This window comes from Amblyomma maculatum, chromosome 2, assembly GCF_055883805.1.
Source record: "Amblyomma maculatum isolate TAMU_Amacu chromosome 2, ASM5588380v1, whole genome shotgun sequence".
Lineage (NCBI taxonomy): Eukaryota > Metazoa > Arthropoda > Arachnida > Ixodida > Ixodidae > Amblyomma > Amblyomma maculatum.
Window position 1 is genome coordinate 17,336,439 of NC_139345.1, and position 19,995 is coordinate 17,356,433.

Sequence of the window (19,995 nt, forward strand, 5' to 3'; positions counted from 1 at the left end):
GAGGACTGGGAGGCGACCCTGCTCGGATGCTCTGACCTACAGGCCCAAAAGGCCTTGGTTGAGCGCGCCCGGGCAGCGGCCGACGCCACTGGAGTCCCGTACGAAGGGCCCCACCTAGTACTTGTGAGGACTGGCCTCTTAAGGGCTGGTCCAACCATACCTCCCTGTGAATGCTTTTTTGAGCCAATAAATGTCTCTCACCACCACCACCACCGCACCCGGACCAGCCCCTGTTTAAATTACACTATTTCGAAGTGTCATTGTTGTGTTTTGTTTTGTGGAGGGCAGTAATAAGAACCACAAGTAACTTATTTCACCTCCTTGCGGGTTGTTTTTCTTCTTGCTTTGAAAGATGCCGAGAGATACATACAGGAATGCTTTCCGCAAGCCCCGAGCTATAATCTTCCGACAGGATACGCCAGTAATGGATAATACATGTGTACTAGGTTTGCCATGTTTTCGTATTCTGGTTCGAATACAGTTACTCTGTGAAATTTATTACAATCGGTTTTATCATAACTAATGTATACACTAAGTACTGTTCGCGCTGGTACACATTCGACTTTTTCGCACTGCGGGTGAGACCTAAGAGAGCTGGATGACTCCCTCCTTCTTTTTTCGTTTTACCTTGCAGGCAACAATCGATTAGGTGTATTGAATAGTCCAGGAAAAACAACAGCATTACTCCATAACCGCTTCACAATATCGCACGTATTTTAATGATTTGAGAAGCGGTTGTGAATGTGGTTCCATTAGCAGCGCATAGGTGCCCACACCCACAATCACTCGCTTTATTCTTTTATGGTAATCCTCTAATATTCTCATTTACCAGTGCGACAGTGTAGCTACCCACACTTTTAATCGCTTTGTCAGTAGGTACTTCATCCGCTTTCTACCATTTAGCTGCTGGGTTTCGTGTCTCATATAAGCATTTTTCTTGTATATATTTCCTCTCGCATGGTTCAAGTGCCCTTAACCTGATTTAAAGCACTGCCACGAAAAGTCTACATACATGTGTCTGAAGCGCTGCTGCATCAACTTTTCAGCGGTTTAAATGGACGTAGTCGGCTACAGGAAAACAAATATTCAAGCGGGAAACCCAATGTCATGGTGCCAGTGAAAGAGACTGCAAGAATGAAGCAATTTCCCTCAGCCTGTTTGCTGATGTTTCCGGAAAGGATAGCCTCTTGTGAGCACAAAAGGTAAGTATAAGCGGGGACTGCTTCTGAAATTTTTCGTGTTACCAACAGCATTGCTTTATTGTAGCCAGCTTATAGTCCATAATGACTGCATTCGTTATCTAGCTTTATGGGCCTTAAACATTGCGTCTCAGGGCGTAAGATTCCAGGGATATTGATGCGTGAACAAAAACGTCCAACATTAAAGCTGTAGAACGGGAAGAATGTGAATATTTTCGAGTAACAATAAATATTGAGGTGATACCTTCAGTTCTCTCTCCATTTTCAGGGCCACGAAAACCGGCGTATTCGTTCTGGCGTTTCTGTTGTTCGCTCCAGTGCCGGTTCAGTGTTTCGAAGAGAGCCCGCACATTGTATTCTTTCTTGCCGATGACCTGGTGAGTGAATTCTATGCAGTAAAGAGTGCAACTACTTATCAAAGCGCGAATATTTACTTTTCGTAAAACTTAGGAGCCCTTACGAGAATTCATCAGATTATCACTCTTTTCATTGCCTGAAATATAGATTACAGGTGCACTCTTAAGCATATTTTTTTTTTTTCAGGGAAATTCATAAAGGCAGATAGCCTTGCGGATAAGTTCCAATAGATTCGACATATTAAAGGCTGGGAGCCACATGAATCGTTTAAGCAAAATGCAGCTAGATTATTTTGCAGAAATAGACCCACATATTAAAAAAAAATGATTTTTCCCCTTAAATAACTTTTTTTTTAGAGCAATTCATGCTGGACGACCAGTTTATGCCGGTACGTAATTCTCTCTGTAAATAGCACTATATTATGAGGACGGTTAGCTCTGATGGTCTGCCTATGGTCAAACAAGTTCTGTGAATAATTAGGCAAGTAATGAGAATAACAGCCAACAAATGCGTCATGATCAAGTTAATAGTCATTTTCGTTCAACGTCATCTGAACCCTTTGCTGCAGGGATGGGACGATGTAAGTTTCCACGGCTGTCCTCAGATCCCGACACCTAATTTGGACGCCATGGCTGCGGACGGCATCATACTCAACAGTTACTACGCCCAGCCATACTGCACTCCTTCAAGAGCAGCTTTGATGACGGGGATGTACCCGATACGCACAGGTGGTGTCTTATTACGACCATACTAATAGTTACAGCGAACAAGAGGCACATGTCCGACCATGATGACGGAAGGACTTCCAGTGGCGATACAATGAACCTGTAATACAGTTGATTAAAAATTCAGAGAACAATTACGGCATTCCTGATGCAAAATTTGAGCACAGGTTGTTATTCTTTCTTTTTTTCACAAAGCGAAATAGAGAAAGAGATAGAGAAAGAGAGAGCGAGAAAGAGAGAGAGAGAGAGCGCTGCGCTCTAAAAAATAAAAATAAAATATATATTTTGACGCAGCAGCTTACAAGCCAGTGATTGATAAGGGCAGTCAACATTATTTTCAGTTATTAGATTGCCTACTTATTATTTATGCTTCTGTGCGGCGTTAACATTACCGGCGGTAGTTTAGCCCTAAAGGGTTAGGTATGTGTGTCGGCATGTAAGAGGTTTGAATGAAGATCGTGTGTTCCGATTCGTTGTTTGGCGGACTAGTGCCGCTAAGCGCGCTAGTTGCGCAAGATCTGAACACCAGGTGTTTCCAAAAGGGGACACAGGTGGGGCAACATCATCCAAGAACATTCGCAGAAAAATAGACTTTTGGCTTCTCCGCTCCTTTGGCGATATTTGCTCACAAGCAAACACATACTTAGGGGCGAGAAAATTGGGACTTGAAAATGGAACTGTTATTTTGAGTCAGTGTATTTAAAAGCGCGTGACGTCAGGGACAAAAATGACTACTTCATTTCAAGTTACAAGTTAAAACATATTTTGAAACCGCAAAAACGATGTGCAGTGGCCATATATATTTGTGCTTTGTTTGACTCCTGCAGTTCATGGACAGTCCACTTTCAGTGAAAATAACCTATTCAGTGTAAGAACACAGGTATTCTAAAAATATATATAGACCGTTATTTATAGACTAGGAGTTTGTCTTGGCTTCCATCAACAAGTCTCGGCAAGGCGGAGAGCTATAAGTATATAGACGGTCACCTAGCTAGGCAGCAATGTTTTAATAATCTACTTTCTCATGATCGGCTCATGTACATGTAAACAAAAAGCAATTTTAGGGCAATTAAGCAACCATTATCCGCTTCCATGCATTCACTTTATTTTTCCGTCATTGGTCTTCGTCTTTTAGGCATGCAAGGCGTCCCGATTGAGGGAGCAGAACCATGGGGACTGCCCACAAACGTACGGATTTTGCCTCAGTATCTAAAGGAATTTGGCTACGAGCCTCACCTCGTTGGAAAGGTGGGAACACATTAAGCGCACAACCTATATTTTTGCTCTTCGGACGCAACAGCTGGTCCCGCTCTTTCAACGATGTGTGTGAAGGTTGTACAGCTAGTTGCCCTCTTGTGGTGTAGCACACATTTATTGGAAACTGCAGAAGTTACTACCAAAGCAAAAATGTGAGATTTTCAATGCAGAGCAAGGATCAATATAAATTGATGGGAATATTGATGTCGGAACAGTTTTCTTAAAGTGGCGAATGACTTGAAAGCAGCGTTATAGCACTGAGGCCGAATTCCTTTTGGAGCAAAGCTCTTCCATCCGCTTGTAGAGGATGTGCTCTGGGGCGGCCACAAGACTAGACTATCGGTCTTTTCGAAGTGCCATTGCGTCCGACATGTACTCGCATCGAATGAAAGTTTCGTAAGCGCAGATGGACCCGGCGGCGGTGTTTGGCATGGTCTGCCACTTAACTTCTAAACGCAGCAGGGTCGGACGCAATTTACTCGCAGGAAAGTAGCCATGCGCTCGCTTGTTCACACTAACTACGGACGACATTGTACATACTCGGTGCCTATGAGGAAACGTGTTAACGTTAGCACCACCAGAAGGCACACGTGGATTGCCCGCCTTACCAGCCGAGCCGCGTCCAGGCTGAAGGGGAAGCGCAGTGGATGTAATGTCCTTGCCCTCACTGCTGAGTTGGTAGAAAGTGTTAGAAATTTTTCGTATAGATATTCGCATTAAGTGGATAGTATTCGTAGAGGTTTTCAGCAAATTGATTGGCAGAAGTCATTAACGCAGTAACTAACAATAAATGTTGAGAAGGAAAGGTTCACATGCAAAACTTTCACAATGCGCGGACAAGTGAGCATCGCCATCACACTCAGCGGATAACTACTTCGTAAGTATAGAGTCTTGATCAAAAGTCCTTAAAGCAAGGGGCTTCCGTGCAGTCGCAAAATGTTGCCGTCACGGGGCCATGTAAGACTAGAGGGCTAATAAATGCTAAGAGAAAGTTTCATGTTGCAATAAGAGATAATTTCCTAGCATTTTAAACGCCCTTCGGTGTTTACTAATGGCGTGACGAGTCTATTTTGCGACTGAGATAAACATCTTTTGGCTTCATGACCTTTGACCGAAACTGCACGTGCTATTCACGTATTCCAATTGACGACCATTCCTTCGACGCGTCGAGCAAACTTATGTGGCAACGTAGTGAAACGAGGAGGTGCACTTTATCCTGAGTGGCTGTCATGTGGAACGGAAAATTCATCTTGAAATAACAACCTAATTTAGTTTACACTTATTGAGTGTCTCTCCCTAACCTAATAAGTATTGCAAGAAGACCCCAGAATATCCTTATGCAAAGAGAGCGCCTAAAATCATCTTCCCAGAACCACCACGAGCTGTATTCCGACGCAATAATAAATCGCGGTACTTTTGAGTTTTCCAGAGCTAATCATCCAGATTTTTTTTCTTTTCTATACACCATGTAGTAAATTTCACTGTAAAATTTGTCCACAGATGTTAGCGTCCTCGGCAGCTTCCAGCACCGCTTCCCGCTACCATATAAAGATTAAATGTAACTTCACATGTGGCAATGCAAATTTAATATAACTACTTCAATGTTCCTCCCGTAAGCTTCAGTACTTATATATCAGGCAGCATGCGACATCTTTTATACGGCAGTTTAACAATAACGATCGAGGCTCACAGTGCCATTATAACTAACATTCTAAGTACGTCAACTTTCCAGGCCATTTGTTTTATCAAATAAATAGTATTACATTGGAATCTGGATTTCTATTGCGTTATGACCGCGAAGTCAGATATTAATTCTTAATCCGCCAAGTTAAGGCTATGCCAAAACAAACCGTACGGAAGCTTACTTGCTTATGGTAGTAAAATCATTTGTGACTAACTTCAAATATCAGCATTGACATGACTGGTTTCCGTACTACTCCGTTCAGTGACGTGTTCTAAAAGTGGTAAAATAAGATTCTGTTTCTCCATGGCACTGTGCGTCATTTAACTTACGCCTGGTATTTTTTCTTTCATTCAATATGCAAGTACTGTGAGCCTCGAATTTCCTCACTTTATTAAATTACATATAATTCACGTTTTCGTGCACGTTATGCTTTGCAGTATTATCCACAGTGTACCTTGAAAGCATGTCTCTTTGCTGTAGTAAATACTTCTTGATGTGAAACATTATTATATATATATATATATATATATATATATATATATATATAGGACACCGCTTGAAATCCCCTTTTCCAAAGAAAGCAGTTCTCGCGTCCTCTGAAACATATTTGCAACCAACTCCAAATGAACCTTCACACGCACACGCGCGCGCGCACGCGTACACACACACACACACACACACACACACACACACACACACACACACACACACACACACACACACACACACACACACACACACACACACACACACACACACACACACACACACACACACACACACACACACACACACACACACACACACACACACACACACACACACACACACACACACACACACACACACACACACACACACACACACACACACACACACACACACACACATGCGTGCGCGCGCGCGCAAATAATTTGGCCCAGGTAAATCTAACCTAGATTTGAAAACTACTAGGCGCCCTGCATCAACTGAGAGCAGTTGAAAGTCAGCTACCCTCGTTTGCAGTATTCCTTCGCTCGACAAAGGGCATTATTTAGTACAACCTTATTAGCTAAGTATTTATTTACTGACTTCAGAAAAACGTGTCAGTGCACATCTATGAATGATGTCGAAAAGCGGCTAATCAACTGCATTTCTTCTATAAAGCAACTACTTACGTAGCTTATTGACCTTCAAAGAATGCGGTCGCGTGATCAGCTGCTAGCTTAAATCACACGCCCAGTGTGCGTATAAAGCTTCATTAGAGATAGCGTTCGCGACAAAAGCATTTTCGTTATGTCACAAGACTGTGAATTAGTGCCGCTGCAATGTGGAAGTTTCTTTTACTTATTTTTTTAGAGCGCAGCTCTTCGGCACCCGTTCCCGGGTTTCGTGTCGGCGTCAGCGTCGGCGTCGACCTCGTAACCAGCTCCGCCCCCTTTCAGTCCCCTAGCTCAGCCCCTCTTCCTGCGCGGCGCCGACCGCGCGTGTTATCTGATTGCTGCACGCGCTCCCCCGTTTGCCGCTGCTTATACCCCCCTATCCGCTTTTCCTGCGTGGTGGCAAGGGTGCTCTCCGGTTAACGAAACGCCGGCTCGCTATAGGCGGATCACGGTGCGTGCATCCCAAGCCGAAACGCAGAGTCACGTTCCCTTCCCTCGCTAGCGGCGTCAGCGGCATCAGTCAGTCGCTGCTATCTGTTTGTCGCGCAACGTTTCTAAGGGCCCACGCGCTGCCTCCCGCAACCTCCCGATAACTTAATTGCTCTCTTCATTTTTCCGACCACAAAGCTTCCTTCCTGACAACCAAGAACTGTCAGTAGTGTGTTTCTTGAAGGAATACGTGTGAAAAATTAAAAAAAAAAAACGTTTTCTGTAATTGTACATACGGGTCTTGATCGAAATTTTCGCCTCAATATATCGAAAAGATGAAACAGCTAATGAGCTGCGCTCAAATTTCGCGTTAGAAAGTTATATAATTGTCGGCATTTTTTTACTGTGGGAGTTATCGTCTACGGTCTGTGAAAAGAAGCACTTTGTGTGTATGACAGCTTGATGGAAACAACGCAGCTCGCTGTTTACGAGGTTATGTACAGCTTTTACATTGACACTGCTTTATCAGGTCAATTTATAGATATAAACGTAGTATAATTACCCTGTACTCATTAATGAACTTTGGCGAGAGAAACAATACAAGAGACTAGGATAGGCGGCTTTCTCTCGGTCTCACTGGGGTTTGGAAAGACCATATTTGTTAAAACCTTGGTTGCATTTTCCTGGGACACTCTGTCTGTGGGCTATTATGTCATTTCTTTGTCATTCAAACGGATGAAAAGTATGTATATCTTTTCCTCAACATGTAAGGGGGTGAAAAATGTTCTATTTATCAAGGCAGTACCTTTCAATTCGTTCCAACAGTGGCATCTGGGCTCGTATACAAAGAGTGTCACACCGCTTTACCGGGGCTTCGACAGCTTTTATGGATACCACTACGGAGAGCAAGACTACTATAGCCACAACCTGACTGCTGTATGTAACAAATTGATATGTATAATATTCGTTTTTTTTTTTTTGGGGGGGGGGGGAGGGTGCATCTTTACAGCTATGCGCATGATACCACAAAATTCCAACTACGTTTTCAGGAAAGAATTATTCATGACGTAGAAATTAAACCTTGGCAGCCGGTTGTAGTGGCTGGATAATCTAAGAGCGGTTTCAATGTCTATGAGGCATGGAGAAAAGAATCAAATAATCAAATAATAGCATCAATCAGCGAAGGCAACGCTTTGACGACGGACTTCTCGTCTGTCTTCGTCGGGGGTGACTCTTGTCGAAGCATTAGCATGCGGACAGAGGCTCCCCCTCAACCCTTCTTCGGTTTTCTGGACTTAATGCGGCCATCTTCTTCACTTTCTTGTACACAAGAAGAAAAGCAAGGTAGAGAAAGTGCGAATACTGGAAAATCCCCTGCGCTGTTCTATAACTTCTAAATATATTGACAACTCCGTGAACTATGCCATGATATCATAATGGAAATGGAAGTCTCTTGCCTCATATTGTAAGACTTGAGCTGGCGACATTAATTATACAAAGATTTATAATTTCAGTTTCGCTTAAAAATCACGCAAAGGAGGCTAAGCGACAATCAGCGAAGAATTCTTCACATATCAGCGCAGCACAACATGCGACCGCGTCTCACAAAAATTTTATCTGCATATGTCCTGTGTTTGTGTTTTCTTGAAAGTGTTCGAAACATTTTACAACACTTTCCGTTCTTTCCAGTGCACCTTTAGAAGAACGGAACACTGCCTTCGCATGGCTGATTAAGTGCTTTGAGCTATTCTTACTAGACGACACCACAGTGCTTTGTATGACTTGGTTGTAGTGTTAACCACGAACCACGGTGCTCTAAAAATATCGCCGATGAGGCATGAGCGCATGTGCCGCAAAGCATGGCCTAAGTGTAACGTTCATCGCAAGCCAATACCCGCTTAATATAAAGCGCGGGAGCTGAGGGCACGGCACTGCAAACTCGGGGTCACGGCCACTCGCATTTAACATGGGGCGATTTTTTGAAATGCCTCATGCGAGCCAGACTTCACAGCTTCGCATTTGGAAACTGATGTGCACGCTACACGGTGCTATAACTGCCTAATTGCTGAATTGCAGCCGAGGTTGCACTAGAATTAAGTTTACGCTTTTACAGGAAGCATTTGCTCCATGCTGACATCTTGCAGCATAGGACTGCATGTCAAAAGGTTTTTAAATGCTATTTAGGTAACAATCTGGTGACCCTTTTGATAACTATTTGATGCAGCAGCTCCAAGTATAATAATTCAACTCCTTCCGCCTCCACAGTATGATTGTAAGGCTTGGTTCTGTTTTCCTGTAAACACATTGAATTCGTTTTTTCAGCAAAACCATACAGGTCACGACTTCTGGCTTAACGAGGATCCATATTGGTCGGACAGCGGAATATACTCGACCACACTGTACACGCAAAGAGCTCAGTACATCATCGAAAACCACAACAAGTCGAAGGTATGCAACATGAGCTATAAAAGAGGCCATGTTTTTAAAAGAACGGGCTTGCCATACGTCTGAAAACGGTCTTTAATACTTGCTAGCCCCGAGGTGACGTCGATGAGCCTTTTGCTACTGTTATATAGTAAAGGTTTGTATATATCTCGTGGCCGCAATAAAATTAGCAACGCTAAATGCACCGTCGAGTTTATAAAGCGACGCTTCGACAAAACTGAAAGGAGTCTGTGTCCACAGATCCAGAAATTTTAACAACAAGCATGGTTGTTTGACTAGAAATGGAACATTTAAAGCTAGAACAGACCAAAAATAAAATATTTAGCTCGCTATCGACGGCCGATTTCGAAGATACACGGTGTGCATGAAAACTGCCCTTTGGGTGCACACAAAAAAGGCGCTGTCATGACTTTCCTTTCTTTCTTTTTTTTTTTTTTTTGTACGCTGGCGTGAACTGATTGAGAAGAGAGAGGAGGAGCGTCATTTCTGATCACTGATGGGTTCAGTGCTAACGAAGCTAGTTTGAGATACTTTGTGTTGGGGGGAAGATTGATGGAATATCTATTAATTGTGCTCGTTTTCTAGTTTAGTAAATAGCTTTTCGTGGGCCCTTATCATTATTGCTGCTGCTTTTAGAATAATGTAACATTTATAAGTTTATTATTGCTTTCCGACGAAGCTCATTTCACAAAAGAAAATCAGTACATTGTCACCAGGAAATCGTCACAAGGGGTCGCAGAAGAATATACACAACTTTGGCTTTCAGGACCAAATGACACAACTATGCTTGTTGCTACTGATCTTTTCCGAAGAAACAAACCGCAAACATTTTTATTTCTTTCTGAAAACTGCGGCTGGGGAAGCACGAATTGTTATTTGGGAGGCTACACTTGTCGTTTACAGGAAGAAATTGGTCGCCATTCGATGTAGGAGATCATTTAGCACAAATATATTTTTTCCAGCGAATGTCATTCATCCGTTTCAATAGCATCAAAACGACCGAAGAAAAGCCTTCCTCGAAGGCTCGCCGTGTTCTAGTGGCCATCCGGAACCAGAAAATACAATGCGACGCCAGGATGGCAGTCTGTGTTGCCTGGGAAATGTAAAGCCACTGTATTGGGGCAAAATTACAATCACTTCGGTGAAAAAATAATCCCAACCGCTTTAGAAAAGCACCTTTTTTCAGTTTAAATTACATTCTGATGTATATATTATGTTTCTCTGTCGAAAATTCTCGCTGCATACGCATTTGAAACGTGAATCTGTGAATGAGTTAACCGCGTAACAAGTCTGACGGTTTGAATTTGCCGGTGTCTCTACCAAAGAGCCCGTTTGCGCAGGAAAGGATCGGCCGACTACGAAAATCCTTCGCCCTCTTAGCTCTGCGTGCTTTGTCATTGGCAATACGGAAAAATAGAAATGAAAGTTACAGCCACGTTCACCATAAATTAATAATATTGCAGGGCTCGCTAACCATATCTCTTTTCCCCTAATAATGGTACCAGCTGAACCTACGATCGCTTCAATTTAAAACGGTGTGAACATGTCGCAAAATTTTAATTCGAAAGCATTACTTCGCATTGTTCACAGATTTCTGTCCGCCGACCGCGACAGCAAAATCGTGTCCGCAGCAGTTGTGAGTAATTGAGCAGGGGTAGAGGTTAATGAAGAGTGTCAGTCGATAAGGGTTACGTAATATTGTATCAGAAAATAATTAGGCCAATAAAAAGTGAATTAAGTAATTATTTACAGGCAAAAATGTAAAAGTTGTCCGCGGCAGTTGTGAGTAATTGAGAAGTGGTAGCGGTTAATGAGTGGTGTCAATCCATAGTGGGTGACGTTATGTGTCCGAAAAATAATTAGGCCAATAAGTTAATTAGGTAATTATTTAGAGGCAGAAATGTAAATATGAAGGCGAAAATGGTTTTATTAGCTAATGACTTGGCGCCACGTTTGAATATGTCAACTACTAAAATAGTTAATTAAATCAGTCAGTTAAGGTGACGTCAAGAATGTGACGTCACGCAACCTGAAGTAGAGCCGAAAAAGGACATAGGATGGGATTGGGGCGCAATTTAAAAGTACCAAAGACTAAAATTGGTGAACAAGAAGTGAATTAGGCAACTAGAAGCAACCAGAAGCCACCAACAGTAGCGTTCATTCTTTCGCATTACGCCAATGCAGATTCTCCAGTGCTCTTTAATTTTTCTTTCTGCTCTTGCAGCCCCTCTTCCTTGTGATGAGCTACCAGGCCCCGCACTCTTCAACCGGCAAAGAGACATTCCAGGCTCCGCAGGAGAACGTCGACAAATTTTTTTTCATTGGGGAGCAGAACAGAACCATTTACGCCGGCAAGTACGGTCGACGTGCGCATAGATGCGAGGTTCATGCGAACTTGGGAGTCATTCAGTCACTTTCTCATTTGCTTGGCGGATGCGTTACTGACAGGCAGACATGGCAGTAATTGAATTACAGTAATGAAATTACTGTAATTTAATTACTTTTTGCGGTAATTTGTAATGTAATGAATTACTTTTTCGGTTCGGTAATGTAGTAATGTAATGAATTACTTTTTGGTAGTAATTTCGCAGCAAAGGTAATTAATTCCTTTCGAAATTACTTTTACTAAAGTGCGCCACTACTCCTTCAATAGACAACAAAGTAGTGCCGCGAAAGCAGGAAGGCAGGAACGACGTACGGCAAGACGAAGCCAGCGTAACGGATTGGCAAAAGGAGACAGAATTGTGCAGAATTTTGCGTCTGAGACCTCGTGTGTAGCAGGGTCACTTAGTGCGGCTATCCCAAGACAACCATTCTCCAAGCAGCAGGATACAAGGCGTCAAGGGAATTCCGAAGGGGCAGATGGTGCAAGAAGGCTGGAGTTGAAAACTAGCTGGGAGCGCGGCGCAGTGGCACTCCCTGTTGCGTCGACTAGGGCACAGCGGTGCCTGGTTACTCGTCACCACGGGGCGAGGGAGGATTGGAGTGTGGAGAGATAGGTGGAAGGCTCCATGGCGTGAGTCGCCGTGGCTTGAGCATTACTGAGCAGCGAGTACAAGGTGCCGACGTCGATTCTTGGGACTGCGGAAGCAATAAATAAGCTAGCTTCTTCGGGCCCTTGAAATGGCGGAGACAGGCCAGCAAGAAGCTGCGTTTGCCGGTCATATAACGACCGTTCGACCCTGCTTCTGCTTTTTTTTATTTTTTTTTTTTTGCAGTTGTCTTGTTCTGGTAATGGCAAGTGCTGTAGGAAAGAGGAAAGGAATAGGTCTCTGGGACGGAATTTGGCGGGAAGACGAAAGAATGTGTGTGCTTCGCGTCTGGAGAACAAGTTGTTTTGTTCACTAGCTTTACTTAGTTTTTGCATGGATGGAAACTATAAAGTAATTTAAAAGTGATTGAATTAATCAGTATAAGTAATTGTAATGTAATTTCATTACTTTTTGGGAGTAGTAATGAGTAACGTAATTTAATTACTTTTCTGTAATTTTCAGCAAAGTAATTATTAATGTAATTTAATTCCTTTTGAAAAGTAATTTTGCCATGTATGCTGACAGGTCGAAAAACACTTTCTCATTACGGGAGTGCTGTTTCAATAGCACATCACCTGCATTGGTTTTAATACGAAATTATTTCTTTTCTCGTAAGCGGTGTGGGAAAAATTGTGGACAGAGTGTGTCCTTACAAACGTTCAGTACAGAAAAAAACATTGCCGCGACTAGATTTTGAGCCACGTCCGAGCCAACAGATAAGCTTCCCTGGCGCGGTCACGAGAACGCTATATATTATCTCCGCTATACTGTACTATCTATACTATACTATCTCCCTATATGATCTGCGCAGCCAATCAGGCCTCGTGTAAAACTACAGTACTCTCCAGCGTTGTGCTGTGAACATCGTGGCCTTCATCAACTTGTTGTTCAACAAGTTCCAACTGCAACTCATTCTCGCTCTGTGCAGTGAACACGTCACCGTCACGAGGTTCATTTGCACCGCTCCTTAATTTAACTTAAATAAATACGCCTTATATGTACACATACGCCATCAGGCCGAGTGTGGCCTATAGGTCCGGTAGGATAGTGCGAGGCTAATCCATAATGCGAATCCATAATCTATAATCTATAAGTAGACGAGTGCACCTCAGTAAGTTTTGTTTCCTTCATGGAGATAGGTGCAGCTGAAAAATATGCGTATCTACCATGGTACGTGGAAATTGTGTCACTAATGTTTAGGGGGCAGGAAATTTTTTTTTTTTTTTTTTTTTGAAGCTACTTTTAAGCTGAACCGGACAGTCGCAGACAGGTCACTGCCGTTCTTGGCTATTAAAAACGCTAACTTCGTGCGGCTTTCCTGCAAATTACAAATTTCCTCCATTCGGCCCCTTCAGTAAGTAAAGGCAAGCAACAACGCCAAGATTTAGTCTCAGAAAAGCATTATGGTTGCGACTTAGCCCGCCGTATGCCCGGTTATGCAAGTGAAATCTGTTATGATATGTTGCTAAGCCAGGTTCGAATCATGTAGATATTCTAGTGTACAGAGCGGAAAGCCTATTAAGCGTGGTGATCTATGAATTCCCAGAATGCTGGGAATTGGGGTACACAACACATGAGAGGAAATAATGGAAGCCACAAGAATAGCACAAATGGAGAGACTCAGGCAATCCGAGACGGGAAGGAAAATTCTAGAACGGGTTGGGCTCCAGCACAACAGAGGGACGGACCCCTGAGCCAAAACTGCAGAACCAACCTGTAAATGCTACCCACGCCAAGAAACATGAGCTCCATTCACAACAAAGAGAGAAGAAAAGACAGAGCCAAAGCCATCGAAAAGGAGGTGAGCAACCTTGACCCGACCCAGAGGTAGCAATTGCGTTAGCCTACGCCGGCGCGAAAGCTAAAGTGAGAATAAGCGACAGCGAAACAGCCATTTGGAACTTGACAAAAGGGAGAGTATCGGCCGCGGCTAAAAAAATTCTCGATTCCAGCCAGATCTCGCGGAGGATCACAATATAATGGACCCCAGGCCACGAATCGGTGTCTAGAAACGAAGCCGCTCACGCGCTCGCCCAAGATATCTACTACTGGACGAACGTCGAGAAAGTCGACAACCTAGAAACCGAGGAGTGGTTAAAAACCTACCACGAGATCTGTAAATACTACTAACTCAAAATAAAAACATTCTCTGCTTCACATGAACAGCTAAACAATGAAGCTGAAAATCTTCACAGACTACAGGCCGGATATTACCCAAACCCAGTATGGCTGCACCATTTAATAGTAAGGGGCAGACAACACTAAAACTAAGCACTGCGGACAGAGAGGTACACTATACCACATAATCTGGTAAAGCCACATTTCGCCTGGGGCAATGGCCAACATTCAAGACACGGAAGCTTGGGACTCCCTTCTACAAAGCGGAAACCTTGAGACCCAAAAAGAAGTAATTCGCCTGGCGGCTGAGGCAGAGAAGAATCAGTGTATTATCGCGCAGCTCTAGTTGCGGAGTCCCAGCCCCTTATTCAGGTCTGCGTACCTGACTGGGGGAGTAGGGGAACCTCCGATATTGGTGGCAATAAAGTTTTCAATCAATCAATCAATCAATCAATCAATCAATCAATCAATCAATCAATCAATCAATCAATCAATCAATCAATCAATCAATCAATCAATCAATCAATCAACCAATCAACGAGCTAGCAAAGTCTTGTCTGGTTTAGGCTTGTCTCAATATTTTGTCGGCACTCGTCTGCAGCTTGAATCGTTTTTTTTTTTCAATTCTCATATCTCTCCTGAGTCTCAGATATGCAATAAACTCGAGAACATCATCGGCCTCGTCATAATTCAGGAACATTGCGGGTGCTCTCCCCAGAAGCGATTACTCCATACGACTTGAGGAGCGAAAAGGTGTGCAATTTTTCGTCATGATCAACTCCTTTTTTTTTTTTTTTTTTACAGACGAGGCCACTTTTATTTTAACTATGTCCTACTGATTTTACTGAGGCTCAGTAAATGCTTCTTTGAATATTAATGGTTTTATTTATATCCGGTGCATCTAAACACGTAAGGCGAATGTAAATTCACATATGGCCAAATGACCGCGGTAATAGGCAGGGGCTGGCTTGTTGGTTCGTGATACAGAAGGATACAATGCAGTGATTGCAGGTACACGACAGGCGGACGCAAACACAGCTGCTGATGAAACGCAAAATGCAATCAACGCTATGTGGCTATAGTTTACAGCAGTTTAGCGGATACCTCACATAGCGCAAGAAGATAAATGATATAAAAGGGACTATTTTAACAGTTCGGTTTATAAATATAGACGAAACGCGTCTAGGTGTTGCGGTTCACTTAGTCCTCCTCCTCCTCCTCCTACTCGCCTGAATGCTCTTTTTGTTCCCCATATTTTCTCTTGTTTGAATATCTTCCTCCTTTTTTGTACCGACCTTCTCCATAATTTCTTTGTACAGGGCGTGTAAAGGGTTATTCGCACGTATGGAGATACCTGTGTTTTACATTAAAGGACCTCTTGGCTGCAGGAATGGTAGACGCTCTGGACCAATCAGTGGGCGAAGTGTTCCAGGCCTTGGGCGAAGCCGGCATGCTGGAGAACAGCGTCATCGTCTTCAGCAGCGACAATGGCGGCGCCGTATGGGGTCCCAATAAAAACCGCGGCATCAATTGGCCGCTACGAGGGGCGAAGACTACGGTTTGGGAAGGAGGCACGAGGGCAGCCGCCTTCATATGGAGTCCCCTGCTAAATCGGAAGCAAGCGGTGTCCAATGAGTTGATGCACATCACGGACTGGGTGCCCACGTTTTATTCAATTGCCGGTTTGTGCTCAGTTTATCGTGCAACAGTTTCCACTTTGACATGGACTTGCTGAGGGCTAATGAAATGTGAAATCACGAGGGAAGAGAATATATTTTAATAGTGTGTCTGGAGTAGTGCACGTGCATCTACTTGATGATTTCTGACACGGGGAAGGTAGTGCATAGAGAGTGTATCTGAATGTCCTAATTGTGATTGTCCCTACTAAGGGGTACAGGATGTTCTTATGATGACAAGATGGTAAACGTGGACGTCTAGGTTCAGAAAGAAGGATAGAAATTAGATACGCTTTTTGTTAACGAAATGATTGCTTTACTGAAGTGTTAAAGGATGCATACTAGTAAAATGCCTTCCGGCTGCAGCTTTGCTGTAAAAGAAGAAACACCATGATGCTGCTTAATTTCTCGAGTTAGATCTGCGAAAGCGCAGCAGAGGAACAGGTTAGAGCACATATGCGTCTTCTGCCTGTGCAAGCTTACAAGATGACTAGTGCGATATTAGATATGTCGGCAGTAGAGTGCTGATGCTGATATTAAACATGTATAGACGAAAGTTACAAGTGATATAACTCATCGTATTCAGATATATCTGAATACGATGCAGCCCTAACTATCCCCTCAAGCCGTTATTTTGATATAACTCAATATGCGCTTTCAGGAGGCAACCCGAAGAAGTTGGTTGGGCTGGACGGACACGACATGTGGCAGCATTTGTCTCACGGACACCGATCACCTCGAAGAGAGGTGTTTTACAACCATGACGACGTATTTCAGAAATCATCGGCACTTCGTAATTCCCGCTACAAGCTTGTCTTGGATGGTACGAGGGCCTACAATCAGCGCTACTCCGCGCCAGGTGACAGCTCACGGCATCAGGACTTGGACGAACTGCTTGCTCAGTGCACTGCAACCGAAGTACTCAGGAAGCTGTACGGTACAGATTGTTTGCACCTGCCTAAGGACTGGAGGAAGATATCTACGCTGACATGTGGCGCAGGGAACACAGAAAACTTTTCGCCGAGCACCGCTGTCTACCTCTTCGATATTGTCAGCGACCCTTGTGAGCTGAACAATCTGGCCAGCTCACACCCGAACGTGAGTGCGTATTATGAGCCACCATAGATGGTGGCTTGAGATTTCAGTGGGTCAGGAAATATTTGCGAGTTGCCTTCCAACGGCGGAACGAAAGCCCGCATAGGCTGATGGCGTACGTAGTACAGGGCAAAAGAAAGAAGCAGATTACGTTCAGTTTTCGATAATAGTAATATCTGAGTGGGCGTACAACCTTCAGTATATCAAGACCAAAAAGTATGTAAACCTATGGTATTCGAAATCGCTTGTATTGAATGTTCTGTAAAGATTAACATGTTATGGACATACTGTTAGATGCAGTCCAGAAAAGTTGCACAAAACGATCACTGTTGCGTAGCGCGACTGCAGCGGCATGCAGCTAGATAACCACTCGGCTTTCAATTCTAAGTCGGCGGCGGGCGCATCATTATCCTGTCGATGATATTGGTCGCATGTTGAGCTGAATATTCAAGGTCGTTCCGTGGCTCGAGCTCGAGGCTGTACATCGGCAATGTGTTGTCTTGCTATAGCGGTAGGAATGGGAGAACCAGTAGATGTCGCTGAGTTGCAGTTCTAACCACGCTACCGACCTCTCCCCCTCTATTTTATCCAATCTGTTGCGGAGGAATGAACGCAGTATACTAATCGCTGCCGGTGAGAGCCAGCGCAATGCGAAAAACGGTCAATTATCGCTCATAGCTTTCGTCTAGCGTCTCATGGGTATACAGTTCAGGGACGCATGACCAATAGGCAATACTTGAACACATCGCCTGCTGTTAGAATCTGTACATGTCCTCTTACTCACACCCCATCCCACCCCACCCTTTAATGCTTCTCAGCACTTCAAACGCTGCAACGCAGGTTATTAGTATTAAGACATAGTGACAAATAAAGTACTTAAGAGGACTGGTAAGAATGCAATTAGCAGCCCCGAACACCGTTGCTTCTGTGTTAAAACAGGCTATAAATGAAAAAAAAAAACTATTTTACTAGTGATCCCTAGCGTATAAAGCTAGGCTAGTTGGTTTCTAACACAATTTGGAGAGATTCTTCGACATTCTTCCAGCGCACGCCAAAACACGGACAAAGTTAGAAAGAGACACAAATGAACGCCGTTCGCGCGCGTCTCTTCTTTGTCCGTGTTTTTGCGTGCGCTGGAAGAATGTGTCCCAACTGCAATCGGCTAGTGCTTGGCTTTTGAGCTTGTATACCTACAATTCGCCTCCGAGTGTTACTTAGACTTCTAGAGTTTATTTTTCTCCCTCTTCAGGTATTCCCAGCGCCAATGGCATTGGCAATTTATCCCTGCGGTTGTGATACCTTTAAGGTGTTTTCTTTTTATGCCTTTAAGGAAATATTTCTGTTTAAGTCGGTAAAAAACTTGTCTGGTCTTTGTTTCCGACACGCGCAAGTAATTTAAAATTTTTCCTTCGGGTGTTTGTTCGCTTATACTTCGTATTCTGAGATGCTTCAGAGCAAAAATCCTGGTTTAAAGCATTGCCAGACGAGCGTGAACTTCGGGGCACTGTACCGTTGAAAGTTGAAGTTGAAATGCGCGTTTTTCCGGAAGTTTAGAAGTGCAGAAAAGAACCATGAAGGAACTACACAGAGTTGTGAGAAAAATTGAACAGGCTACGTGGTTTTACAGAACTGCATGCACGAGGATTGACAGAACTGCGTTTTCTGACGGTGCAGTGGCTGTCCACGAGATATGCATAGGGAGCGCCTCTCCATCCACCGTTACGACGTGCATTTTAATATTAAAAAAAAGTAATCGCAGCTGTTCACGCGGTATCTACAGCTTTGCGCAAGCCTGCCCTTATACAGAGAAAGCACGCACAAAAATGCGCTCTGCCTTACGACTTGTTGAAGCACTCCCACAACACTAAATTAAACTTTGATATGTGCGAGCAGGTGGTGATATGCAAGGTGCAGCCCTGGTGGTGAAGTGTGTCTTCTTATATTGTTTATTTTCTTTTGTCTAGTGTTCGGCTTTCGCTCGTAACTTCCGTCAAGAGGAACCCATGTACTAACTTCATTTCGCCTAACTTATCTACGTGGTATTAAAAACTAAAACAAACCTCAGCTCTTCAGTTTTAGAAGTCAAAGTTCAGCACGGTTTTCTTTAGGCACCTTTTCTTATCTATGCTGAAACGACATGTACATGCACAGCTTTTGTTTCGAAATTTCCTGCAATTATACCCCTTCTCGCTGGCGAATGTTTGCACGAGGGCGGCGAATTTTGGCAATTTAACTTCTACCTTTAGAATCATTATCGCCTACTTGGTGCACGTGTTCCACGTGGTCATAAATACTCAAACTGAATTTGCAAGATTTGATTTCAGCCCACCACTCGACGCGAACTGTTGAGAATGGTGACAGTCGAGTCAAATAACGTCGGTTGCATTATGTAGGGTGTTTAACTTTTGATCTGTTTCTGTGACAGGTTGTGGCGGCTTTGAAGAAGCGCATTGATTTCTACCTTGAGGCTGCCGTACCCCCAAGGAATAAACCTGTCGACCCTGCAGGCTTTCCAGAGAACCACAACGGAATCTGGGCGCCCTGGCTAGCATCCCCCTAGCGGGTATTGAGCAATAAAAACACTGATAACCGACTGTATTTCATATAACTGCGAGGAAATGTGAAGAGATCTAAAACATGCCAGACTTCGTCCAACGGCATGTCATTGTTTTGCCTATGAGAATCAAGGCCGTCTCGGAAAATGACGATTGCTAAAGTTGAAATGGGTTGTCACTAAGTTGCTAGAATCAAGGTCATTTATCTATAACGTCTCGCTTTAATACGCGCAGGAATAAATTTTCGACTGAAATATCATGTCTCCTCTTGACGTCATCGT

At 43.6% G+C, this 19,995-nt stretch overlaps 1 protein-coding gene across 1 annotated transcript in view; it reads left to right on the forward strand.

Annotated features, from left to right (window-relative positions):
- The window catches only part of LOC146198062 (arylsulfatase B-like), a 20,462-nt gene extending 743 nt beyond the window's left edge, over positions 1-19,719 (forward strand). The window contains exons 2-10 of the mRNA XM_084591844.1: positions 1,468-1,576; positions 2,125-2,284; positions 3,417-3,529; positions 7,619-7,729; positions 9,116-9,241; positions 11,463-11,589; positions 15,777-16,070; positions 16,726-17,162; positions 19,585-19,719. Of these exons, the coding sequence (XP_084447970.1) occupies positions 1,468-1,576; positions 2,125-2,284; positions 3,417-3,529; positions 7,619-7,729; positions 9,116-9,241; positions 11,463-11,589; positions 15,777-16,070; positions 16,726-17,162; positions 19,585-19,719 (1,612 nt within the window). The remainder of the gene's footprint in view (positions 1-1,467; positions 1,577-2,124; positions 2,285-3,416; positions 3,530-7,618; positions 7,730-9,115; positions 9,242-11,462; positions 11,590-15,776; positions 16,071-16,725; positions 17,163-19,584) is intronic.
- The last annotated feature ends 276 nt before the right edge of the window (positions 19,720-19,995 follow it).